This window comes from Sarcophilus harrisii, chromosome 2 (assembly GCF_902635505.1).
Source record: "Sarcophilus harrisii chromosome 2, mSarHar1.11, whole genome shotgun sequence".
NCBI classification, from domain to species: domain Eukaryota; kingdom Metazoa; phylum Chordata; class Mammalia; order Dasyuromorphia; family Dasyuridae; genus Sarcophilus; species Sarcophilus harrisii.
In genome coordinates, this window is record NC_045427.1 from 89179351 (window position 1) to 89206521 (window position 27171).

A 27171-nucleotide genomic window follows, 5' to 3' on the forward strand; every position below is an offset into this window, starting at 1 on the left:
ATAACCTTAAGGCAGAATACGAAATAGGACAAATGGAGGAACTGGTCACCCCATTAAAAGTGACTTTTAACATTACATGCCTTTGGTGAGATCCAGGACTGTCTCCATAGTAGGGCTCACCTCACCATCTCAACTCCACATTTTTTTGCTACAGAAAAAAAAACATTGAAAACTGAAAATTTTGGGAGCAGATTGCCAAAAAGAAAGGTTGACTTTATTGAGGCCTGATTTTTGTTTTTGGCAAGGAAGGAAGGAAAGGAAGGTAATATATACCAGTCATGTCCCATCCAAATGCAATCCTTGGGGTTCTCAAACCCATCCCAAGAAACCTCTTCCATTGGCGGTACCATTTCGGCCCACGAACCTACATCAGCCTCCTTTGATTCCTTTTTCAGGAGGAAGATCTGGAAACCCTAATGCACTTTTCAGGACTTCTTTGTTTTCCTGCGCTGGGTACCTTCGCTCCCTGGCTGCCCTACGCTGCTGCAGCAGCGCCCCTTCCCCTTTTAAGCTTTTATGTATCTTCCTCCATTAGGTTACAACCTCCTCGAAATCACTATCTCTTTTTATAGTTGCTTTTTCAATGCTTGGCCCATATTAACCAACTCTCTCCCTCTACCCTGAAGTGGTCGACCGCGGTGGGGGGAGGGGGGGTGCGAGGCAATGATATGGATGGTGATGTAATTAATTGCAGCAAAAAGACCCCGAAAGATTTCAGACACGACCGTTTTTGCTTTCATTACGCCTACGTGTTCTGCAGTGGCACCTCCGGCTGCGAACGAAGCGAGATGGCTTCGGATGGGATCTGCCCTTCTTCCCCTAATTCTATTATACTCTCCCCTCCCCCGCTCCTTTTCGGAGAAACGTCCTGAGGGAGGAGGGAGGCAGTTAATACATATTCATTACGCGCTCATTCTGCGCAAGAACAGTTAGCTCCCAGGAGCTCGCCGTCTAACGAGGGAGACAACGCGTAACGTACGTGGGCACAGACGCCAGGCAGAGACCCTAAGAGCACGGTGGCGAGGTTCTCTGTTTCTGGTTGTGGAGGTTCGAAAGGCTGACGGGGGAGAGCCGCGCCAGAGACGGGATGTATCGCGGGACATAGAGCTCCGTCTCTAGAGAGGACAGGCGTCCTTAGAGTTACCAGGCTGTTGCCATGGAGACCGCAGAGCGGATGGATGAGTTCACCCAGTGTCTCGCTTACTCCTCCTTCCGCTCCTCCTTTTCCCCTCCCCTCTCCCCCATACGCTTTTTCCGGTTCTGCCAGCTCCACGCCTCCCCCTTCTCCCCCCCATCGCCTTTGACACCATCTTGGGCCGTGCGTCAAAATGGCGCCCCCTGGGTCTCCCAAGGAGGAGCCTCGTGGAGCTAGTGGTGGTGAGGCTGCGCACTGGCGTCCCCCAGCGTGGAGGGGCGGGGCTCCGCGGCTGCCCCTTCGACGTTCGCCCGCCCTCTCTCCACCTCCCTTCCCTCTGTGGCTCTCTCCCCGCCTTTCTCCCTTCGGGCGAACCCGGAAGTGGAGGTTCCGCGGCGGCAGCGGCTGAGGCGGCGGCGGGTACCTGCCCACAGCCCGGTGCCGAGGGAGGGCGCTGGCGGAGCCGAGCTGGCGAGAACCTCCGGGGGTTAGGGGTGGAGGGGACGGGACTGCGGCCGGGCAGCCCGGCCTGGACGGTGCAGGGGGCGCGATGGCCACGGCGGACCTGCAGGGGAAGTACCAGAAGCTGGCTCAGGAGTACTCGAAGGTAGCCAGCCCTCGCCCTAACCCCCCGGGACGGCGACCGGGGGTGGGGTGGGGGAAGGCCCCGCTGCCTCCCGTTGCCATGGTAGCGGCGAGGGCTGCTTCCCGGGAGAAGGGGCGGGCGGGCTGATGCTCCCGCAGCGGCCCCCATCCCCGCGACGCCCTGTGCACCTGCAGTCTAGGGCTAAGAGTAGGGGTGCTGGGCGGGGTCCGGGGCTCCTTGGGATGCTGGGATGGAGCCAGAGTTTGGCGCCTCCTCGTCCGCAGGTCCTGGGTTCTGTCCCCGAGGGTTTGGCGTGGAGGACGGGTGGATTGCCTTTCCCTGCCCTTTGCCTCGGTTTACCCAGGCCGACATTGGCGAGGATCGCCCTCCCCTTCCCAAAAGGATGAGTCGGCGCTTGCCCTGACATCCGGATGCTCGTGGTCATCCCTTTCCCCTCAAGAAACCTTTTTAATTTCTTGGGCGTGGAAGTACTGGCTACATTGAGAGAAGATGCGGGCCTTATCTTCTCGTGGGTCCCGAAATCTCCCGGGGGCTCGGGAGCTAGCTTTTTATCCCCCGGGATGCCGGAACACTTGTGGAATGAATTAAATGGGAGCCCTGCTCACCGCCCCGCCAATTGTTTTAACGGGCGCAGTGCAGGGGTGTTCCCTTTTATGTCTAGAGACCTTTATCTGTATTATTTCAGAGGAGTGTGTGTAATGGAACCTTGAGGCTACCTAAGGGGGATTGAAACTATAGCTTCCCCTGGTTCGAGCTTTCCCATTTGTGCTGGGAATGAGACACAGAGGCATTTCTTTCTTTTTTTGGAGTCCCAAGAAACTAGAGACCAAGGTTGTCTTGTGGTTGATTCAGTTGTCTAATAACTATAAAAGCCGTAAGGCAAAGCAACCCATTTTTAAACAAAGTATACTTACTGGTTGGATGAGGTGTTCTCCAAGGTACCTTCTAGCTCTTGACATTCTATAATTAAGACTTCAGAACTCGTCTGATTTTTGTCTCCTTCAAAGTAATCAATCCCGAAGGGCCTTACTTTTTTTTTTTTTTTTTTTTTTTTTTTTTTTTTGGGTAATACTGTTATTGCTGAAACATTTTTGGGAACTGCCATAATTCTTTTGAATACCAGACAGTTGTAGTATAGTGGAGGCGCCCTGGATTTGGATTAGTCAAAATACCCAGATTCCAATTCTAGTTTTTCAACTACCTTTGTGCCCCAGGACAAGTTACACATGTCCTGAGCTTCAGATTCTTAATAATATGAAGGAGTTTGAACAAATGATTTTTCTTTTAACATCCCCTTCAATTCTGCATCTTATAGCATCTTAAATAGTGGCAAATTTCTGTGTTTTGTATTTTTGAGAAATTCAAAAACTTTTTGTGGCCTGAATGAAAAACATGTGTAAGTGAGTGGGAACAAGCCTTCTATGTGGAGCCAGGTACTTTACAAATATTATTTCATTTAATTTTCAGAACTACCCTGAGAGTTAGGTGTTGTTCTTGTCCCCAATATAAAACTGAGGAAACAACAGTGATTAAGTGAATTGTCCAGGGTCATGAAACTTGTAAATGTGAGGGAAACTTGTATATGGCTGGATTTGAACTCGTCTTTCTGACATCGTGTCCAGCATTCCTCTCACATCATTACCTGACACATTACAAAACTAGATAATTCCATTTTTATTACTTAAGCAAATGACAATGAAATAATATTAATTCCCAAGGCTTGCATAGAGTCATGAGATTGACTTAACTTTTTGGGTTGATAAACTTGCTCTGAAGGAGTTCCAAAAGTCCCTTTTTCAGTCATGGAACAAGTGCATAGGAAAAGATATAAAATAAGTTTAAAGGTTGGAATCTTAAAAACAAAGTATCCATAGTCAACCAACCATAGTAAAGTTTCATTACTTTATAGACACACCACTTACATATATTGAATTTCTACTTGGTACAAAACTGACTATATTAAAACGTTTTCTGGCTTGTACAGTACTAGACACCGAGAGAGAAATACATGGCATGTCCCTTGAGCTTCAGCCTCATCAAATAGACAAAACATGTACATTAAAAAGTTAAACTTCAAGGCAGGGGATGATTAATACTAACATAGAAGGTAATTGCTTAGGTATATAGAGGAGGAAGAGTGAAGCTTATTAGTTTGGGAAAGTCATGATGGGATCTTATAGCTGAATTTAAAAGTTGGATAGGATTTGTTAGAGGAGATGACATTGCATATTGTTTGGGTAAGGAACTGGAACATTATGATTGTCTGAGCCTTATTAGATTAGGAAGATTCACAATTTGGCCTTCCTACTTTGCTGGTATTTTTAAACTTTATTCCTTTCCGTGAACTTTGTGATCCTCGGATACATTGGCCTCCTTGCTACTCCTATACCACATGACACCCCATCGCCCAACTCAGTGACTCTTTTCACTGGCTGTCCCTCATGCCCCAAATGCTTTTTTTCCTTCTGTTTTTTGATTTTGCTGAATTGCTTTAAAATTCACCTTGCTTAAATCTCACCTCCTGCAAAAGAAGTTTTCCAGTCCTCTCCCTTCATTGCTAGTGCCTTTTCTCTGAAACTAGCTTTCATTTACACTGCATGTATCTTATATTTACATAGTTATTTGTATATTGTCTTTTTTATTGGGATGTGAACTGAGATAGCTGGCACTGTGTATGTGTCTTTCTTTTTATCCCCAGCGTGTGGAACATAGTAAGTGCTTAATAAATGTTGACTGACTGGTGAGGAATATTGGAAAATAAGGTCTGTCATATAACAAACTTTAATTTATGCTTGTTTTTTGCACATGCTTTGCTCTTGTCCTTTGGGGGTTACAAAAATGAAGACTATCCCCCTCTCTTTCTCACATTAATTAAAACCTGATGGAGATATGATATATGTACATAAATGTACATAACTAATACTTTGTAGGATGTGACGAGACATGAAGGAGTTATTTACAAAAATCCTGTGGGAATTTAGAAAAGGAAGAATTTACTCCAGTTGTGAGTATGGGGAAGATAATGGAGAAAATGGAATTTGGGCAGGCTCATGAAAAATGGATAGAATTTTGAGAAAGAAGGGAAAAGTTGAAAGGAATAGTGAGCAACAAAGGAACAGAGAAAAGTACAGGGCATATTTTAGGGTTAGCATGTCTTGAATGGAAAGTATATGATAGGGAATTGTAGGAAATTGCATACTTTTCTTTTTCTAGAATAGAAAAGTAAGAAAGAATCTGGAATACCATTTGAGTTGTTTGGATTATATTCTATAAGCAAGTGAAAGTTTTGAATGGGAAAGCAATATGATCAAAACTTTACAAAATTTACTCTTATTAGCATTATGTAGGATTATCAAAACTTTATTCAAGTCTAAGGAGTTTGAATTTTAGCCTATGGACTTTGGGGATTAATAGGTTTTGGAACAGAAAAGTGACAATAATGACAGTGGTATTTCAGAAAGGTTAAACTGATAGTTATGTGTTATATAGATATATTAGATAGAGAACAATGAAAGCAGAAAGAACAGTGAGAAAAGGGTATTGCATGAATAATCCTGGAGGAGGATAAGAAGGTATTCCCATTTCTAACATCCTAGACTAGGGTGTTGTAAATGGGAATTAGAACAAAGGGATATTGTAGGAGTAAAGACAAGCCTGTGTATTTAATTAGATTTTTGGAGATAAGGGAGAATTCAGAGATGATCCTGAGGTTTGATAGTGATACTGAAAAAAGTAAGGAGGTTGATCAGAAAGCATTTCTTAAGTACTTATGTGCCAGGCGTTGCTGGACACTGAGGATGTGCCAAATATTAAACTGTCTCTCCCCTCAAGGAACCTCCATTCTCTTAGGGGAGGCAACATTTTTATACATAAGTATATACAAATTAAATACAAGTTTATTTTTGATGTGGGCAGGAAGGGTAAGGTTGTAAGCATTTATAATATTTCCTATGCCCAAGACTATGTTAAATAGGGCACTAACATCTGGAGATGTCAGGAGAGGAGAAGGGAAACTACTTTTGGAAGGGGAAGGTGTTGAGTTTGACATGTTGAGTGTTTCCTAGCACATAAGATGAATGCATGAACAAAAGGAAAAAAATAAACACTAAAGCAATGTGTAAAGTACTAGGAATACAGATAAGTCAGATAGTCACTGGTCTTGAGGAATTCATATTCTAATGATGGAGATAACATAGTCTGAGATTTCAGCTGTGGTTTATCCATATAAAGCATATAAACCATATAAAAGGGCCTATGATCCTTGAATGTATGAATAAAGCAGATGGCAATTCATCTTATTTAATGCCACTTCTTTTGATAAAATCATATTGGTTTCTAATAAAATCAACAGTGGCAATTAGTAGCTTTACTTTTCAGTAGATTGGGGCTGCTGCACCCACAGAAATAATTACTTTTCTAGCCTGTGGCTGTAGGGGTTTGTGTGAGGTATGGGGAGTAATTCTCTGACTGTGGCTTTGGCACTTAATCTGCATGTCAGTGGTAGTTGGTTGGGTAGTTGACTGTAGGTTGGTGTTAGCAGAGATGGCAGGCTTTCTCATCTGTCAGCTTTCTTTCTTGGACTATGACTAGAGGGTCTACGCTGGAAGCAGGGCTAGTGGTCTCAAGAGGGCTACTGTTTCTCTGGCTCTTGGCCTTATTTGTTCATTGGTGGCAGTGATTGGTGTTTGTCATAGTTGAAATGGAGTTATTTCCCCTGATGGTATTGAGAGCTAGGTTAGAAGTAGGACTGGTGATCTGAGGTGTTGCTATTTCTGAGACCATTTAAGTCACTTGAAGTGAGGGGAGGATAACTAAGTGAAAATATCCAGTATGCAGTTGGATATATGTCTGGGAATAAAAAGTCATAACTAAGGTAATAATTTGGGTGTCATCTTTGTAAAGATAATAGTTGTAATTGTGAGAATAATTAGTTTCTCAGGAAAGAGAATATAAAAACAGACCATTGGGGTCAAAGATTAAACTTTGAGTTATTCCATAGTATGGGGATAAGCTAACCAAGAAGACACACACACAATTGATCACAGTACTAAAAAGAAACTCTGTATAGTGTTGTGTCTTGTAAGACAAGGGAAGGAGTGTTTATAGGAAAAGGGGTAGTCAAAATCCTATGCTATAAGAGAGATCAGGGAAAATTATGACTGAGGAAACTGTCATTTGTTTGGCCATTTAGGAAAGAGTTGATAAATTTCAAAAATATAATTTCAGAAGAGTTTTCTGGTCTGACACCAGAACGGGAGATTCCTTGCTCAATATTGGAAACTCTCGTAGTAGTTCCAAGAATAAATACTATTAGCTTCACTTGGTTTTGTAGTCCAGTCCATTGATTTCTTCTACTTCCATTGCAGCAGAAATCCTCTATCGTTTTCTTTTTGTTAAATCAGTTGTGGATCCTCAGTTCAGTCTACTCTTTTGCTGGAATTTTTGGATTTCAACTGGGACCCACTGGTGTTATTCCAAAAAGTTTTTGGGATGTATTGTTTTGTACCTAGATTAAGGACTAGCTGGTGTATATAGGCACTATTATGTTTGCATTTAGAATAAGGTGCCTCTTTTAAAAAGTCTTTAGAGCAGGGAAAAATATTAGGGAATTTGAACTTCAGTTTTTCTCCAAGAGTTTATTTTTCTTCCACTTTGTAGTATTGTTTCTTAAATTTGTCTTTGGGAAGACTTCCTTTAACTTAAGATTTACAGGATAGTTGCTCTTTGGGAAGTAAAGTTAGAGTTAGGATACTTTTTTTTTTTTTCCTTTCCAGACACTGAGAGACTTAATAGAATTTCAGTTGAAAAACAAATGAATAAACAACTCGAGACCATTTGATCCATTTCATAATTTTATAGCTGAAGGAATTGAAGGCACAGGGTTAAGTGATACATATAATTAGTTTATGGGAGAGATATGACTTTCATAGGATTATATTTTTAGAAGATTTTTTTTTTTTTTTAAAGATTGTCTCATCTATTTCTTTCATTTTACAAATAGGAAACTGAGATTGAGAAAGGTCAGACAAATAGTAAGAAGCAGAGCCAGAAGATCCAAACCCAGGTCTTTTGATGGCAGATTCAGTGCTCTTTACACTACATGATGCTCTTTTTCATTTTTACAGATGAGGAAACTGAGGTCCCACGAGGTTAAATGATTTGCCCAAGGCTGCACAGGTAAATGTAGTAGAGTTGGGGCCCAACCCCACATTTCCTGACTCCTATTCTATTGCCTTTTCCACTCTTCTACAAGGAGTGGTCTGTAATATCTAGCCTTCCTGATATCTTAAAGTGGCCTCCAGTCTAACCTACATTCTGGCCTTGGGTCTGTTTGAGACTGAATGAGTTAGTTAGATGTTCCTCTAATCACTACCTTGAATATTCTGATTTCTTTAAGAGTCTTGAAGTAAGAATACTTCAAGTCCAAGTAATCAAGCCAGAATTCATTAGAACCCTATTCCATAGTTCAGATATGGTTATTGAAATTATTTTAATTGATTTTCTTTTACCCAGTTGACGATCTTATCCCCTGAAGTGATAAGTTAAGGATAGACTATCTTCATCAGTGGCTAAGACTGGAAGACAAGGTGAGAGTTTCCCCAGACCCTACTCATTGGAAAAAGAATATCTGAATTTTTTCAAATGTTAGCAGGTGCCTTACACTGCTTGTTTCTGAGTTCAGAGTTGGTTGATAACTTATATTTCATCAATGATATCATCTGATACCTTCAAAATTCAGAAATGAGGATTACCTAAAAGAAACACCAAGTGGATGATATCTTAAATTTCTGTAGGGGTAAATGGATGAGGGCCTGGCTTTGCTTGTTGAAGAAGATGTCAAAAAAGTCACTGCTTCATAATGAATTCCCTGATAGGTCCTGTCATAAATATCATATGAGCATGAATTGAAGGGCTGGGAATGTTTTACCCAAGAAAAAAATTTGTGACGGTACATGAAAGTTGCCTTCAGCTATCTGAAGGAATATTATATGGAAGAGGGAATTGACTTGTTCTGTTCTGCTTTTCCTCAAAGGGAAGAACTAGGAGAAATGGGTAGAAGTTAAAATGAGAGAAATTGAAATTCACTAGAGAGAGAATCTTTTTTTTTTAATTAGCACTGTATAGAAATTGAGGGGTGCTATAAGTTGTGTTCATACTTATTCGAAATATTTAAGGGAAAGCTGGATGCTTAAATTTTTCATGGGTGTTGGAAGAGGGAATTCTTTTACCAACATAGATTGTACAAAGTGACTTCTCAGGTTTCTTCTAAAGATGAGATTTTCTGGAATTTTGTTGATGAAAGAAAGTCTGTGAGAGAGTTAGTGAATATCTCAGAATAATAGTTCATTGCTGTTCATGGAAAAACAACTCACGGACATCTGGTCAATGATGAGTGTCCTGAAACAAACAAAAAACTTGTAAAGGAATATTTCTCTGCTGAAGAGGCAGCAGCATAGTTTGGAAATATCCCTGCTTTCTATTTGGAATTATGCAATTTATCTCATTTGAGGAAAGTGATAGGAAAATAATGGGACCAGAACTAATCAGTTTTTCAAAAAGAAGCAGGTGAAAAGCCAGAAGCATATTACAGATTTGGTTTTCAGAGTTGGTGATATTCTTGATGCACGGGTAATAGAGATGTGTGAACCTTTGTTTGGTTGGTCATTCCAGTCAACAAGAAATTGGTAAGTGCTTCTTTGTGGCAGGCATTCTGCTAAGTGCCAGAGTTACAAAGAAAGGCAAAAACAGGGTTCCTCCTCTCTCTTGGAGCAAGAGGAGGTGTGAATAACTATGTATATTCAAGATTTATACATTGTAATCAGAAGATAATCTCAGAGGGAAGGCACTAGCATTGAGATGAAGGGAGGATGGGATACAGAATGCCTTTGTAGAATATGAAATTTCAGCTGAGTTTTAAGGGAAGCCAAAGTTAACGGGAGTAGAGGATGAAAGTATTCTTTGTACAGTACAATGCCTGTACCAATGTATTGAGTTGGGAGATGGGAGTGTTATGTTTGAGGAATGACAAGTAGGCAGAGGATAGCTAGATTGTAGAATTTCTAGAAGGGAGTAAAATGAATTGAAAGGTAGCAAGAAAACATATTGTGAACATAAGATGAAAAGTTGTAAGGTTCCTAGAAATCATGCTTGAAGTCCTTCATTTTACAGATGAGGAAATGGAGGCACCTCAGACTAGTGTTAATGGTGATACATTTTTTGTTTTTTTTGTTTTTGTTTTTTGGAGACAACAGGATTAAGTAGTATGCTCAGGATCACACAGTAAGTGTCTGAGGCAGGATTTGAACTCTTGATTTCATTGCCAGTATTCTGTCCAGTGTGCCATCTAGTTGCCCCACTGACATTATTTAGAAGAAATTTATGTTAAAGGACTTTATTCTCTATATTTTCCATAGTAATATAATTCTAATTCAGGGGTTGATAAACTATAGCTTATGGGCCAGATTTGTTGTGCTTTCTGTTTTTGTATAGCTAATGAACTAAGAATAATTATCTTTATCTTAGTTCACAGTCCGTAGGAAAACAGGCAGTGGACTGGATATGGCCCACCAGCTATAGTTAGTTCTTGATGTAGTATATTATAAATGGGCATCACATGGTTAAATTGAATCCATAAACACTGAAAAAAAGTTTTGTTTTTTTTTAATGTTTGCTTGTGTAACAAATGATCATGTTTTATTGCACTGATTATGATATTAGGCTATCTCATAGAATCTTAGGATCTATGGAAAGAACTTTGAAAGCTTCTTATATATGAACTATATATGAAACTACACATGAACAAGAATTTCTTCTAATATATTCCTGTCAAATTGTTATCCATTCTTCTCTTGGAGAACTACATTATGGAGAATGAGGTGTGGTTTACCACCTTCTATTGCAGTTCATTCCACATTTATATAACTGTTGATAGGAAGGTTTCCTTACATTAAATATAAATCTCCTTTTCACCTTTCACTCATTGAATCTGTTTGTCTTCTCATACTCAACACATCTTTCTAGATACTTGAAGATAGTTATTATGTCCCTCCTTTTTCCCCGCCTCTAGATTAAATATCCCTAATTTCTTCAGCTAATTCTTGTTTATGTAATATGGTTTATCATCCAAATTTTCCTCTTGGGTGTTCTTCAGCTTGTCAGGGTTCTTCATAAAATGTGACAAAATTAAGCTCACTCTTGAGTTTTGCATTGTCCATTTCTTTTCTCTCTCCCTCCCTTATTCCTTCCCTTCTTTCCTCTTTTTCCTCTCTCTGTTTACTTCCCTTCTTCCCTCCCCCTATTTTCCTCCTTCCCCCCTCCATCTTTTTCTCTCTCTCTCTTTAAATCAGAACAATATTTATCCTTTTCTAGTGCTGTGTTATGACCTATGTTCACTATGTCTTTATGTCCCTTGATGGTGGTTCAGGAATCACATTTGTCAGATTGTTTTTAGGCTGTTAGGATGTCTTTAATTTGAACCTGATGATCTAAAATCACCCACGCCAGCAAATCGCCCTTATTATCTTCTTATTTTATCTTAGATTACATGTCCCTGCGAGCTTTCATTATATTTCTTCTGGTATAGTCATCATTCCTCGTGGCAGAAAAAACAAATTAAGAGTTAAGAAATTTGTATTTTTTTTTTTTTTTCATTTTAAGAGTTGTGGGCCTATATTTCTCTTGATCCTTATTTTTTCCTCATATATATTTTGTCCTTACAATTTAATGCCAGCCTTAATTCATTCTGAACTTCAGTATTTCTGAATCCCAGAACTTTCTCAATTGCAGCTGCTCATGGCAGCTGAGATTCAAAGCCCTAGAGTCAAGAATATCTCTTCCAAATTCAGCCTCAGATACTTATTAGCTGTGTGAACTTGAATCACTCACTTAATCTCAGTCTGCCTCAATTCCCTTATGCATAAAATGGGCATAATAATAATAGCGTCTACTTTCTAGAGGTTTTGTGAGTATCAAATGAGATAATACTTGTAAATCACTTTGTACATCTTAAAATGCTATATAAGTACTAGTTGCTATTAGTATTGTTGCTGTTGTTAGACCTTGCCATGCTTTATATTCCCTTTTTGTTACTTGCCCCATCTTTTATAAATGTTTTTTAAAAAGCCCAATTTGGCGGTTGATTTCCATGTACATCCCATATGCATTGATCATTTTAACCTTCTTTTCTATTCCATTGGAATAAAAAATTGTTCTTGCATGTCTTCAGACTTTAATTTCTGAGAGCTAGTTCCTTGTCTTGGGCTCATTTCTCCATGCATCTTTACAAACTTCTTGTGGGCAAGTTCCCTGTTTTACTTTTCTTTGTATTCTCTCAAAGGTATTATAAGTGTTTTGTACAAAATAAATATTAAGTAAATACTGATTGGTTGATTGAATTTTGGGCAAGTGGAAAAGTATTTTTAAAATCAAGTTTCAGTTCTTTTTGAATATGAAGTTTAGACCTAGTTATATTTTGATTTTTCAGTTTAGACTTTCACTTAGATTACTGGAGATTTTTATTTCTTTATATTCTTTCAGTCTCAGATAGTTATATACAGATGCAGTCATTCAGTCTTGAACTAACATGGACGACACAACACAAATGTATTTTTTTTTTAATAGCCAGAAGTCACTATATTCTTTTAGTCTATTCTTTCAAGATCCTGCTTAATTCCCCTTATTCTATCACTTTATCTATTTTTCTGTGGAGTTTCAACTACAGTATTCAGCATTTTAAGATTTTTTTGGTCCTTTTTGGCAACAAAGAAGCATTTCTATTCTTTGTTTTCCAGATGTCAAACTGGACAGTTTGACTTAGGAATGAATGGCTATTCTTTTAAGTTTTCAATTCCTCAGAAAAGGACCTGCTTTGATTTCCCAGAATTCTAATAATATTCATTTCTCAGTTCTAAGTACTTAATTTCTGTGCCTCAGCTAAACTAGATAAAACACATTGTCTTTGTTCATGTTCTCTGATTGTGGTGAATGCCCTTCTATTGCCGCTCTTATTGTTTACATTGTCAGCTCAATTTCTATCTTTTCCATGACTATTCCATTCAGTCTATATTGATTTCTTTTTCTTCTGAACTCTTGGAGCACTCATTGTAAATACTTTTTTTTTTTTTTTTTTAAGTACTGTTGTGTGTTGTTAATTATCAGTATAGATCCTGTCTCCCTGACTCCTTGAATTACCGCATTTGTGGTATCTCTAAGGTGCCTTCCAACTCCTGTGATGCCCAGTCAAACTTATTATCTTAGAAATAGTAAACACTCAGTAAATATTTATCAGTGTGTATGGGCAATTAGATTTGTGGATATAGTAATACATCTTCTTTGGGGTGCTTTATTACAATGTCATAATTTGTTCACTGTACAATAGAAGCCCCAAGCATAAAATTGAAGAGTTGGTTAACTAAGAACTTTGAAGAAAATGAAAATTGGTTTGTCAGAATTAAAATGAAACTAATAAATGCATTGAGGTTTTTTTACAGTAATATATATTTGCATTAAGTATTGCATTTTGTAAGATCCAATATTTAGTTTCTCTTAGAAACACTATCGAAACAAATTATAAATTATTTTTGTACATATGTGCATTGAAAATTAATGAATACTTTTTATATTTTCAGCTTCGAGCACAGAACCAGGTCCTAAAAAAGGGTGTTGTGGATGAACAAGCAAATTCTGCTGCTTTAAAGGTATGAGAGACTTGTGTTTTATATTTGAAGTTAGACAGAATTTGATAGTATTTAATTTAGGCTACTGAATAAGGGCTACTAGGTTAAAGGCCCAGCTTTGCCACTGATTCAAAACAAAACATGAGCAAGGGCCTTAATCTTTTATGCTTTAATTTTCTCTTTGATAATCAATGTGGTTTTTGAGTGTTATATGCTTTGATTATTTTGACTAAGAATGATTAAAAATGCTTTTTTTTATATAATACTATTCTCCTATATCTTAAAACATTTACACATGTAGGTGTATTTAGAGGAAACAAATTTTTATTCAAAAGTAATTTCATGATTTTGTTATCAAACTATTCAAGACATATTTAGATGGCAAAAAGAAATCTGGTAAGTCAATAACCTCTTTTCTTGCCTTTAGATTGAATCATGCAAAAATCTAATACCACATTTAGATGTGAGAAATTCTTCACTTAAATTATTTTTATTGATATTTTTGGATTTACAGAGTGCTTTCCCCAGAGCAACCCCAGATTATTTTATCAATTTTATAGATTAGGAAACTGAGACTCAGAAGTTTAAATGACTTGTTCAGATTGATGGGTAAATGTCTGAATTTAGAGTCACTCTCAAGCCTCTAATGCATATTGTTTCAGGGGGTAGCTAAGTGAAGGTAGAGATCTGAGCTGGGGCTGGAGTCAGGAAGGCTTGAATCCAAATTTTGCTTTTGATACTTACTAGTTGTGTGATATTGGGCTCTCTGTATGTATGCTAGTTAATTGTTATCATTATTTCTGAACAAAAATAGAACACACACAGAAGGGATAGAAATGAGTTCCCTCTTTGGAATCTCTTAGATTATTTTTCAGTTTACTTACTCTTCTTAGTCGTCTCCAGGGCAAAGTTCTCAGCTCCTCTGCCCAATTAACTTGTCAAGGAATGCTCCAGCTTTTCTCAAGACTTTTCTGTCAGTGCGACATTCCAAATGGTGCTTCCCTCGCTCTAGTTTGCTCTAGGAATCCCAATTCTGGTCAGAAAGGAAGAGTCCTATACCTGTAGAGAGTGACACTGCCAGTCTTACCTGTGTCTTCAGGGATGAGGGGCCTCTCTTGATCTTTCTGTGCTGTAACAGACAGTTTAGATGGGCTTTTTTTCTGAAGAAATGTTAGTCAGTGTTTTTCAGCCTAAACAATAGAAAGCCACCCTTGTGTATTCTAAACAAATGTGAAAACTTCTAAAGAAAGAAACTTCCCTTTTTTTTTGGGGGGGGGGGTTGGTGGTGGTGTTACTTATTCTGATATTTAATATCTAACCTGGGCTTATTTATTTTTGAATCTTTAAATAGAAGTTACTGATTATATTCATTAGCCAGGTGCCTGTCTTCTGATAGTTAATGGTTAGTTGGAGGAGCTAAACTTTAGTTATGTCATCACTTTAATCACTTATTTGAGGTAGCAAGTGGCTCAGTGATAGAGTGCCAAGCCTGGAGGCAGGAGAACCTGAATCCAAATCCTGCCTCAGATACTTACCAGTTGTGTTACCCTAAGCAAGTCATCTAAACTTATTTGTGTCAGTTTTCTCAACTGTAAATTGGGCATAATAATGGTGTTTCCCTCCCAGGGTTGCTGTGAGGATCAAATAAGATAACAGTAAAGTACATTGTGCAGTGCTTGACACATGGTAGACATATAAATGTTAATTGTTTTTGCAGCTTCTACTTCTATCACTATTATGTGACTAATTTGTATGCCACTTGGAAATGATAGCTATTTTAATTTCGGGCTTATAAGGAGATTAATTTTTATTGCACAGCTTTGTAACTGTAGCTGGTGACATCTTAACAAAATTGTCAGATTGGGAAAATTGCAATGTTACCTCTTAAACTCATGGATTTTGAAATCACTGTGGAGGGAAGGACCCATCATTCGTATAGATTGAAACAAATCCAGGCCCCTCTTATTGTGTGGTTCTTGTCTATTTCTTCTCTTAATTATCCCTGGAATGGGGAGGGCCATTTTATCTACATACTGGGTACTTTCCTCACTTTCTCCTGACATTGCTATTAAACTGGTGTAGCAACTGATCTGTCTTTGCATTATCCTTTTGTTATCCACTTGTAGACATTATTTTTTTTCGGACACTTTTTTGGGACAAATTTTTTATTTGCAGTCCTTCTTTGTAGCATTTCTTTATTTTTATGTATTTTTTTATTGATACTTTTTATAGCTTTAGGTCAGTCAGTATTTATTAAGCACTGACTATGATAGGCACTGTGCTAGCAGTATTTGCAGAGATGGAAATGAAATAGCTCCTTTAGTCAAGGAGCTTGTTTTCCTTTTGTCACACAGTGTGCTCACAGTTAATGATAGGATACATACAAAATAAATACCAAATATTTTTGATGTGGGGATTTGGGGAAGGTGGGTATTAACATCTGTAGGAATTAGGAAAGAAAGCCTTCTTGAAGGAGGTGGTGCTAGAACTAAATCTCTTAAGAGGCCAAGGTGAAAAGGGACAACATTCTAAGTTTGGGAGCCAATATGTGCAAAGACAGAGATAAGAGGTGAAGTGTCATACACAGAGAATAAAAAAAGGCTGGAAAGACTGGTGCTAGACTGTCAAAATGCCATTTTGTATTTTATTATAGAAGCAGTAGAGAACCACAGAAGGTTCTTGAGCAGGAGAATGATTATTATGCCTGCACTTTAAGATAATCAGCTTAGCAGCCTTGTGGCAGTTAGATTGGAAAGAGGAAAAGCTCAAAGCAAGGAGACCAAATACTAAGTTACTGTGATACTAAGTTACCAGACAAGAGATAATGAGGTCCTGAATTAGGGTGATTATAGTAAGAATGGAAAGAAGTGCATGGAGGCTGAAGAGGTAGATTTAATAAGGTATGGCAAATGAAGAGAGGGAAGAGTTAAGGAGGAATCCTAGAGTTGTGAACCAGGGTGATTAAAAGAATGTTGGAATCCTTTCAGAAATATGGAAATTAAGAAGGGAGATGGATTTTGGGGGTAGAGGTTGGAAAACACAGTAAACTTAGTTCTGGAAATGTTGAATTTGAGAAACCTATGACTCATTCAGGTAGTGTCTCAGCAGGCTGTTAGAAATGTGAGACTGGAGCTCAAGAAAAAAAAATGATGGCTGGGTATATAGATTTGGGAGTCTTTTGCATAGAGAGGTTAATGGATTTTAAGGGAACTGATGAGGTCTCCAAAATAGTATAAAGAGAGAAAAGGAAAGAGCTCAGAATTCTGGGATATATCCATGAAAAGAAAGTGGTATGGGTGATGATCTTACAAAGGATACTGAGAAAATTGAGTAGAAGATGCTTTTTTTGCAAAGCATCATCACAAAACTCATGGAGGAGATTAGACAGCAGATGGGGGCACAACAGATGGAAGTGGTCAGCAGTATCAGATGTAGCAGAGAGAGCTAGAATAATAAGTATTGAGAAAAAAGATCATTGGATTTGACCCTACTTAGCATTGGGAAACACTGAATTTAGACTGTTTTAGGTAAGGGGTGGAGACAGTTCATATTGTAAGGAGCTGAGATGTAACTGGAAGATGAGAAAATAGAAGCAAAGAGCATGTTACTCCCCATGTTGGCCCAGTAAGGGGCAAAAGTGAAAGTACCTCTGGGATTTGAGAAGATGGCTAGGGATGTCATTTCTGGGAAGAGCCAGGTTTTCCATGTTTGCAAGGAAATAAGAACAGTGTGAGAAAAGATTTGATGTAAAGGACTATTAGGAAAAAAATATATGTTCTAGAGGACACAAGGGGAGAGTAGAGTGGAATGGGGAATATGCATGGTTTTATGTCTGAGGCTGGATTTGAATTCAAGATGAGTCTTTCTAACTCTGAGCCCTATACTCTATCCACTGTACTAACTTTAGTGGCTGCCATAGTGGCAGAGTATGAGATTGATAAAAGGGCATTTAGCAATATATTTACATTTACTAAGCCCTCATATCCTATTTGGGGACTGGCGGCATGATGGCTGGATGCAATAAGGTTCAGTCAAGTGCTTGGCTAGTTTAAAAAGATGGGCTTTTGTTTCATGGAAAAGTTGGGTATAATTAAAAGAGCTTTTGCCCATTTTCCTAATGTTTAATTCTAATCCTGACTCATTCTCTCTCTTCAGTATCTGTCTAACATGTACATATCTGTCTATCTTTTTATCTACATATCTCGATAGACTCTGCAGGCTTTTGATCTCAATGCAATTTGTTATCTAGAGAATAGGTATTCTTCATCCATTTGATTTTTCTTGTGAATGGTTAGATCAAACTTATCAAACTTCAGAACATTGCAGAGCCTCTTGGAAAAGATTCAAAACAAGAGTTTGGCTTATTCTGTTATACAAGGGTTTTTGTTTTGTTTTTAATAATGGTGGCTTTTTATTTTTCAAAATACATGCAAAGATAATTTTCAGCATTCATCCTTCCAAAACCTTGTGTTTCATATTTTTCTCCCTCCTTCCCCACCTTTCCTTTCCTCTAGACATCAACTAATCCGATATATGTTAAACATGTACAATTCTTCTAAATATATTTTTACATTTGTCATGCTGCACATGAAAAATCAGATCAAAAGGGGAAAAATGAGTAAGAAAAGACAAGCAAGCAAACAAGAAAGATGAAAATCCTGTTGTAATACACATTCCAATAGACCTCTCTCTGGATACAAATGACTCTCTCCATTACAAGTCTATAGAATCACTTCATTGTTGAAAAGAGCCAAGTCCAACCAGTTGATCATCACTTAATTTTGTTGTTGCCGTGTACAATGTTCTCTTGGTTCTACTCACTTCACTCAGCATCAGTTCATGTAAGTCTCTCCAGGACTTTCTGAAAGCATCCTGCTGATCGTTTCTTATAGAACAATAATATTCCATCACATTCATATGCCATAATTTATTCAGCCATTCTCCAATTGATGGGCATCCACTTAATTTCCAGCTCTTTGCAATTACAAAAAGGGCTGCCACAAACATTTTTGCACATGTGGGGCCTTTTCCCTCTTTTGTGTTCTCTTTGTGATATAAGCCCAGTAGGATCCAAGGGTATGCACAATTATATAACTCTTTGAGCATCGTTCCAAATTGCTCTTTAGAATGGTTGGATCAGTTCACAACTCCAGCAACAATGTATTAGTGTCCCAATTTTCCCACATCCCCTATAACATTTATCATCTTTTTCTGTCATCTTAGCTTATTTGAAAGGTTACACAAGAGACTTTATTTGAATAGGTTTGCTTCTTTAGACAGTAGTAGAGTTTACTAGTAAAATTATTCAAATGGTGATTATTGGGACCAAGCAAAAATTTGTCTTGTAACTATTAGTGAAAAAAAAGCAAATGAGTAGGAAAAAAATTTCTTTTTTTAAAAATTATTATACAAGATTATGTGCATGGGTATTTTTTCAGCATTGACAATTGCAAAATCTTTTGTTCCAACTTTTCCCCTTCTTCCCCCCACCCCTTCCCCCAGGTGGCAGGTTGACCAATACATGTTAAATATCTTGCAGTATAAGTTAAATACAATATAAGTATACATATCTAAAAACTTATTTTGCTGTACAAAAAGAATTGAACTTTGAAATAGTGTACAATTAGCCTGTGAAGAAAATCAAAAATGCAGGCAGACAAAAATAGAGGGATTGGGAATTTTATGTAGTAGTTCATAGTCATCTCCCAGAATTCTTTTGCTGGGTGTAGCTGGTTCAGTTCATTACTACTCTATTGGAACTGATTTGGTTTATCTCATTGTTGAAGAGGGCCACGTCCATCAGAATTGATCATCATATAGTATTGTTGTTGAAGCATAAAATGATCTCCTGGTCCTGCTCATTTCACTTAGCATCAGTTCATGTAACTCTCTCCAGGCTTTTCTGAAATCATCCTGCTGGTCATTTCTTATAGAAGAATAATATTCCATAATATTCATAAACCACAGTTTACCCAACCATTCTCCAGTTGATGGGCATCTACTCAGTTTCCAGGTTCTGGCCGCTACAAAGAGGGCTGCCACAAACATTCTTGCACATACAGGTGTAGGAAAAAATTTTCAAGGGAATAGTTTAACCTATTGGAGAGTTCTGTAATCAGTCACTTAAGAAAAATTTAAATATAGACAACATAATTAGTACCTTAAGAATTCCAAAACTGAAAATAGCCTTTGAAATTATTTAATGTAACCTCTGTGTTTTTACCAATGAAGAAACTTGTTTGGGGAGAAAAGATGGCTTATTTGCTTAAGTTTCTATTAGTTCAGACTAGATAGTCAGAACTAGAACTTGGGTTTCTTGATTGTCAATCTGTTACTTTTTTCATATAATACTTAGACTGGCAATTTGATATGCTAATTACAATTTATTCCTCCAAAATTTTGAGTCCTGATATGAACAGTGGAGTTTACTGGTAACCCTGTATTTTGATGAATTAAATAAAACCCACTTTCATTATTAATTATAAAGGTATTGTACCTCATTTTAGTTCTGTTCAAAGTATTACTTTTTCTTTTTGTAATTCAGGTGTAATTGTGTCTTAATTAAGGGTACTTGATTGATTTTCCTTAAAAGAATATATGAAGTATTTAAATATCAAAGAAACTTTTTCTGTGATTAGCCACCATTGAACTTAAAAGAATGTAAGGTTCTTCTAAAAACTTACTGGGACATTAAATATAGTTAAGAAGGAATCTCTCTTTAAAAATCCTCCCTCTAATTACCATTGTTTTTTTGCTCATTCCCCTTTCTCGATTGTGAATACTGTTTGGTTTTGTTCCCTGTTTTTGTTCCTGGCTCTGTTCTTTCTTCTCTCTATAGTCAGTTAATCACCAAACATTTATTAAGTACCTACCATGTTCCAGGTACTGTACTAATCTAGGTCATATACCATGTTGGCAGGCTGATGAAGTCCATGAGCTGCTTCTCCAAATTATGCTTTAAATATTTAAGATTCATAGGAAACCAGTTGTATTGTAACAATTATTAGAATAAAAAAGAAAAGCAAAGTCACTGACTCCAAGTTAAGAACTTTTATTCTATGTGGTCTTTCTTTATATGCCCATTCATTCTCATAGCTTCATGCATCACTTTTTTTTTTCTTTAGGAAAGGTTTATTTTATATTCTAGTCATATGGCCATTGCTGTTGTTTAGGCTATCTTTACCACTTGCTTCAACTATTGTAATAAGCTGCTCAGAGGCCTTTCTCCCTTTCAGATTAACCTTTCATATGTATAGATCTAGTTATTTTATGTTGTTTAAAAATCTCTCTCAGTGGTTCTCTAATAGCTACCTAATAAAGTTCAGATTCCTTAGTATAACTTTCAAGATTGTTCATTACCTGATGCTATTCTCAATTCTTAGGTTTTATTTGACATTGCTGTTCTCTGTATATTTGCATTGAGCAAAACTAGGCTACCCTTAATCCTGTGGTTTTCTGCACTTTGTTTTTGGTCATGCTATTTTTTTATTTCTGAAATGTCCTTATAGTTGGTCTACCCATATTCATTTCTTTCTTAGTAATAAAAATAATTAACTTTATAAAATGTTTTACATGTTATCTCATTTACTTCTTGAAAAACCTTTATGAAGTAGATACTAGTATTTTTCCCATTTTACTGAGGAACAAACTGAGGGTGAAAGGGACTTTTCATAGTCATGCAGCTAGTAAATTTTGGATAAAATATTTCCCATTTACTTCCAGTTGTTAAATAATTATTCCTCCCTTGTATCTCTCATAAGAATTTGTAAATTTGTTTTTTTTTTTGTTTTGGCTGAGGCAATTGGGATTAAGTGATTTGGTTAGGGTCACACAACCAGGAAGTGTTAAGTGTCTGAGCCCAGATTTGAACTTAGGTCCTCCTGACTTCAGGGCTGGTGTACTCATAAGAATTTGAACCCCTCTTATGTATTTATGTTTTATTTAGTATTTGATTGGCTGTAAATTCCATTAAGGCAGAAATCATGTTTTACTTTATCTTTTGCATCTCTCCTAGTATTGTGGCTTGCATTTAATGAAAGGATTTATGCAATTTGACTAGAAATTAGTTTTTAGCCTATCAAATAACGTATTATCTGTATTTGAGCTTTATATTTGAGAACCTAACTCAGTTAACATATATCTCAAAGTTTCCAGAGGTAAGGACTTGCATTTGTTTTTGATGTAATTTAGCACAAACAACAAAAAAACTCATTATTTCTAAGCCTGAAGGCTGCATTCTGAGCATTGGTCTATTTTTCATATTAATGCAGGAACAACTAAAAATGAAGGATCAGTCATTGAGAAAACTACAGCAAGAAATGGATAGTTTGACATTTCGCAATCTGCAGCTTGCCAAGAGGGTTGAACTACTTCAGGATGAACTTGCTTTGAGTGAACTCCGAGGCAAGAAAAATAAGGTAGGCTCAAATAAAAATAACTGAACACCATCTTGCCAGTTAGATATCAAATTGTAGAAGTCTACAAAATCTTCATCAGTCTTTCCACACAAGTGCCATTTGTTCTTGGATTCTTGGGTCAATAAATCAAATTTTTACCAAAAAATGGATGTACTTCGAGTTCATCTGAACATACATTTGCACCAATATTTGTTTATAGAAGTGGGAAAAAATCAAGATTTTGAGCTTTTCTTAGGCCCCAAGTATATGGTCAAACCCACAATTGCATTAGTATCTGGGAAAAACTAAATAATTTCATGTTGCTTATAACTATAGATATTTTATCATGTAGTATAATGAAAAGACCATCAGCTTTCTAGACAGGAAGATTTGGGTTTGAATTCTGGATCTGACTTTTGTTAGTTGTTTTTATTTCCTCTCCTGTTAATTTGGACAATCTGTATTTTTGTAAATATTCATCCATTTTACTTAGGTTGTCAGATTTATTGGCATACAATTGGACAAAATAACTCCTAATTGTTGCTTTAATTTCCTCTTCATTGATGGTAAATTCACCCTTTTCTTATTTTGATACTAATTATTTGTAAGTTGTTTTTTAAAAAAAATTCCCCCCCTCCAGTTTTTTAGCATTTTTATGTAAAGTTTTGAGTTGCAAATTCTGTCCTTTTCTTTCCTTCATCCCTTTGTGACAGTAAGCAATCAGATATTGTTTGAATTTGAGAGAGAACTAAAGGCTCTAGGAATATCTAGAGTCTTATGTGAATGAGGAGGGGGTATTCATGCAGGAGGGTGTATACAGTATGAGAATTATGGGAAACATTTCCATGTTAGTCATTTTGTACAGGCACACATATAAAAAATGAAAGAAAAAAAAAGTGAAAAACAGTATTTTTCAATCTATATTCAGTCAGTATCAGTTTTTTTCCTGGAGGCAGGGAATGTTCTCTTTTGAGTATATTGGAAAGGCTTGTCTCCATTATAGGTAATGTTTATTGATGGTGTAGATAATATTTAGATAAATATTACTTAACCTTTTAAGGTAAGCTCAATATATTCCTATGTTCTCTATAATGTTTTTCATAAATTGTTATATTTTGCTAAAAACTTTTTCTGCATCTATTGATATAATTTTATGATTTTTGTTGGTTTTTGTTATTGATATGGTCAATTATGGTGATAATTGAAACAGCCCTGCATTCCTGATATAAATTCTGCCTGGTCATAGTGTATGATCCATATCATTTATTCCTTTTACGACACAAATATGGTGCTTATACCCAAACCAGGGAGAGACAAAACAAAGAAAATTCTAGACCAATTTTTTTAACGGTTATTGATACAAAAATTGTTAGTTGTTAAGCTGAACAAATGACTCAATATTTCTGAGCCTCAGTTTCCTCATTGATCAAATTGGGGTACTTATACTATGTTATACTACATTCTACAAAGGGTTGATATGAAGGAAGTACTTCATAGGCCTTATAATTCAAGAGTTTTAAATAATAGTAACAGCTCTTGCTGCTGCTGCTGCTGCTGTTGTTTTTTTTGCTAAGGCAATTAGAGTTAAGTGACTTGTCCAGGGTCACTCAGCCAGGATATAATAAATGTCTTTGGCTAGATTTGAACTCAGGTCCTCCTGATTTCAGGGCTGGTACTTTATCCACTACACCAACTAGCTGCCCCAACTCTTGCTATTATGAATATTATCTGGAGTAACAATGGGTAATAATATTTGACAGAGATAGTATGGTATAGTAGATAAAGAACCAATTTTAAAGCCAGGAATAACTAAGTTTTGACACATATTTGATGTGTGAGGGAAAGTATTAGAATTTCTAAAGGGAATTTCCTCACCTGATAATTGTCTTTATCAATGAAATTACAATCCCATCCCTAATAGTAACTAATAGCAACAGTGTATAGCTACTATTAAAAAGCAGTGTTGACTCTGTAACTCATTTAAAGGTATCACCACTGCTTATGTTTAAGTGGAGGGAATAATTGGACCATGCCCCTACCACAGATATTTAAAGATGTTGACACAGTTTTTAAACATGTATTCCTAAACAAGTCATTGGCAAACCAGCTTGGTTTCTTTACTGCAAATGAACTCTTCCTTAGTTGAAAATTTTGGTGGTTTTTTCTTTTTAAGTTTTATACAGGATGACAGTTTTCTTGATGCTTTATGTAGATAGTCCAATATTCTTAAAAGATCTTATGATTCAGAAATTGCTTATTTTACAAATCTAATTTTTAATTGGAGAGGGACTGAGCCTATTAGATGGGAAGCCACCTTGTAAATCATAAGACAATGCTGAGACATGGTAACTGTGGGACCTTGGACAAACTGCCTAACTGTTCATCATCTTGGGTACCTTTTTACAGGGAAGAAAGGATCATCACCTATTGTGTTTACCAGGTGCATTATATGCTGATGAAATCATGATTTTGATATTTTCAAAGTATAGGTGGTATGTCGTATCATAGTTTCACATTTAGATCTGTTGGATTCAGTGAAGGTCATCCCACCCAATCCCTTCATTTTACAAATGAAAAAATTGAGGCACAGAGAGGTTGGGACTAGTTTTGTGTCTCTTGGATTGGAATCCTTGTTCCCTGATTACAAAGTCATCAGTCTTCCATAATCTCTGTAAAATTTTATATCAGTGTGAAGAAGCAGTACCAATTAAATCAATACTTTATTATGATGAATGTGGGAAAAAGTCATACCCAGGGTAATGCACTTTGCTTTAGGCAAGAAACATGACATATCCCAGAATTTTTGGGCAAATTCCTTCTGGATCTTGCCTGTATGTTGCATGTACTTCAAGGATTTTGTCTCGACTGCCATCCACTGAATGGTTTCTCACATCTCTCCAACTCTACTCAATTCTGAATTCATCTCTAAATATTTATAAAAATAGAAATTAATCACCAATTTCTTCCCTTTTTTTTAGTTCATTTGAAATTACTTTTTAGGCTTTTTGTTTATAAGGCAAGATAGCAGACTTTGTATGTTCCTTTTTTGGGAGGACTCAAGGACTTTTTAGCTTAGGCTTTTAATAATTTTTGTCTATGTATGAAGCTGAAGCAGAGTCTACCTTGCAATAGGAATTTTGGCTTTCTCTACTTTGAGATCCCCTTCTTGCCTTAGATAGTTGGGAGTGTTTTTTCTTTTTTTGTTGTTGTTGTTGTTCCAGGGTATCTATCTTTGTAGCTCTTTTGGGGATTGTAGCTATCTACATATATATTTTTTTCTTGATAGCTATATTTCTCAGTCAGATGAAGGAGAACAAGAATTCTGTAAATACTTGCTATTTTGGAGGTAGTTTTTGATGCTCTGAATTCTGATCATAATTACAATCTGTTATGTGAAGAGCAGTAATCAGCTTCTATATGGGTTAAAGGCCAGCATTTAAGATTCTGGGACTATAGTGCCTAAGACTAAACTGGGAAGGACTAAAATTAAATATCCTTTTGGATTCATTTTACCCTTTGTTTCAGAAGTATTGACTTCATTTAACTTCAGAGTTGTTTTTTTTTTTTAGAAGCTCTTTTTAGAATGGTATATACAGTCCATCCTCCAGTAAACCACAAAGTGATTTTCTTAAAGTACAGATCTGATCATGTCACCTCCCTCATACCTTCCTCAGTTTTCTTCAGTGGCTTCTTTTGCCTCTAGGATCAAATATAAAATGTTGTATTCAAAACTCTCTATAACCCAACCCCCTCCTACCTTTCCAGTCTAATTTTTATTCTTTGATCTAGTGACACTAGCTCCTGGCTATTCCACAAACAAAGCACTCTTGGCTCTAGGCCAAGGCATTTTCTTTTGACTGTACCCCATGCCTAGAATGTTCTCCTTCCTCTGGTCCATTTACTGATCTCTCTGGCTTCCTTTAAGTCCTAAGTATGTATAATCCTACCTTCTACAGTTCAGCTTCTTAAATTGCGGTTTGTGATCTACTATCAGGCCTCATAACTGAATGTGGGGGTTATAAAATTATGATTTATTATAATTAAATGTTTGATTTGTATATCTATTTTATATAACTGTAACTGGTGTCACGTAAAAAAAGGGATTGCAAATAGAAAAAGTTTAAGAAGCTCTATTCTACAGGAAGTCTTCTCCATCTCTTTTCGTTCAAATACCTTTCCTCTGTTAATTATCTCTTATTCATTCTGTACAAAGCTTGTTTGTACATTTCTGTTGGTAGTGTCCTCCATTAGAATTTGGATTCCTTAAAGCCAGGGCTTGTCTTTTACCTCTTTTTGTATCCTAATGCTAAGTACAGTGTCTGTAAAGTGCAGTTTACAATTAAATATAATAAATGTTTATTGAAAAAAACATTTCCTATACCTAGCTGTATCAGATCTAAAACTATATTAAAAAGCAGTAATCTTCAGAACTATTTGGTACTGGCTAAAAAATAAGTTGTTGGATCAGTGGAATAGGTAGGTACATAAGACACAGTTGTCAGTGATTATAGTAATCTATCATTTGATAAACCCAAAGACTCCGGCTTTTGGGGTAAGAACTCACTTTTTGACAAAAACTGAGAAAACTAGAAAATAGTATGGCAGAAACGAGGCATTGACTAACAACTCACACCATATACCAAAATTAGTGTGAAATGGGTACATGATTTAGACATAAAGGGTGTTACCATAAACAAATTAAGAGGGCATGAAATAGTTTACCTGTCAGATCTCTCTATGGAGAATGGTAGAATTTATGACCAAACAGCAGAACGTTATGAAATTCAAAATGGATGGTTTTGATTATATCAAATTAAAAAGTTTTGCATAAACAAAACCAATGCAATCAAGATTAGCAGGAAAGCAGAAAGTTGGAAACAATTTTTCCAGTGTTTTGATAAAGGCCTTATTTTAAAAATATATTGAGAACCAAATTGAATTTGTAAGACTACAAACCATTCTTCAGTTAATAATAAATGATCAAAGGATATGAACAGGCAGTTTTCAGATGAAGAAATTAAAGCTATTTATAGTCATGTAAAAAAATGCTCAAAATCACTATTGATTAGAGATAAGTAAATGAAAACAACTCTGAGTTATCACCTTACATCTGTTGGAGTGGTTAATATCACAGAAAAGGAAAATGACAAATGTTGGAGATGTGGGAAAATTGGAATACAAATGTATTATTGGTGGAGTTGTGAACGCTATAACTATTCTGTAGAGCATTTTGGAACTCTAGTCAAAGGATTATAACATGATGCATAACTTTTTTTAAAATTTATTTTTAGTGCACATTGTTTTATGAATTATGTTGGGAGAGAAAAATCAGAGCAAAAGGGAAAAACCACGGGAGAG

At 36.7% G+C, this 27171-nt stretch overlaps 1 protein-coding gene across 4 annotated transcripts in view; it reads left to right on the top strand.

Moving 5' to 3' along the window:
• Positions 1–935: 935 nt before the first annotated feature.
• Positions 936–27171, top strand: part of PPP1R21 (protein phosphatase 1 regulatory subunit 21) — a 96665-nt gene continuing 70429 nt past the window's right edge. For 3 of the 4 annotated variants that reach the window (XR_004231696.1, XM_031950453.1, XM_031950454.1), the window contains exons 1-3: positions 936–1742; positions 13370–13438; positions 21688–21834. Coding sequence is in view for 3 of the 4 variants with exons in the window: in XM_031950453.1 (XP_031806313.1) it covers positions 1686–1742; positions 13370–13438; positions 21688–21834 (273 nt within the window). In the remaining variant the exon portion in view is untranslated. Of the gene's footprint in view, positions 1743–7867; positions 7920–8255; positions 8330–13369; positions 13439–21687; positions 21835–27171 lie in introns of all 4 variants that reach the window. The other variant, XM_031950455.1, reaches the window with a different exon arrangement.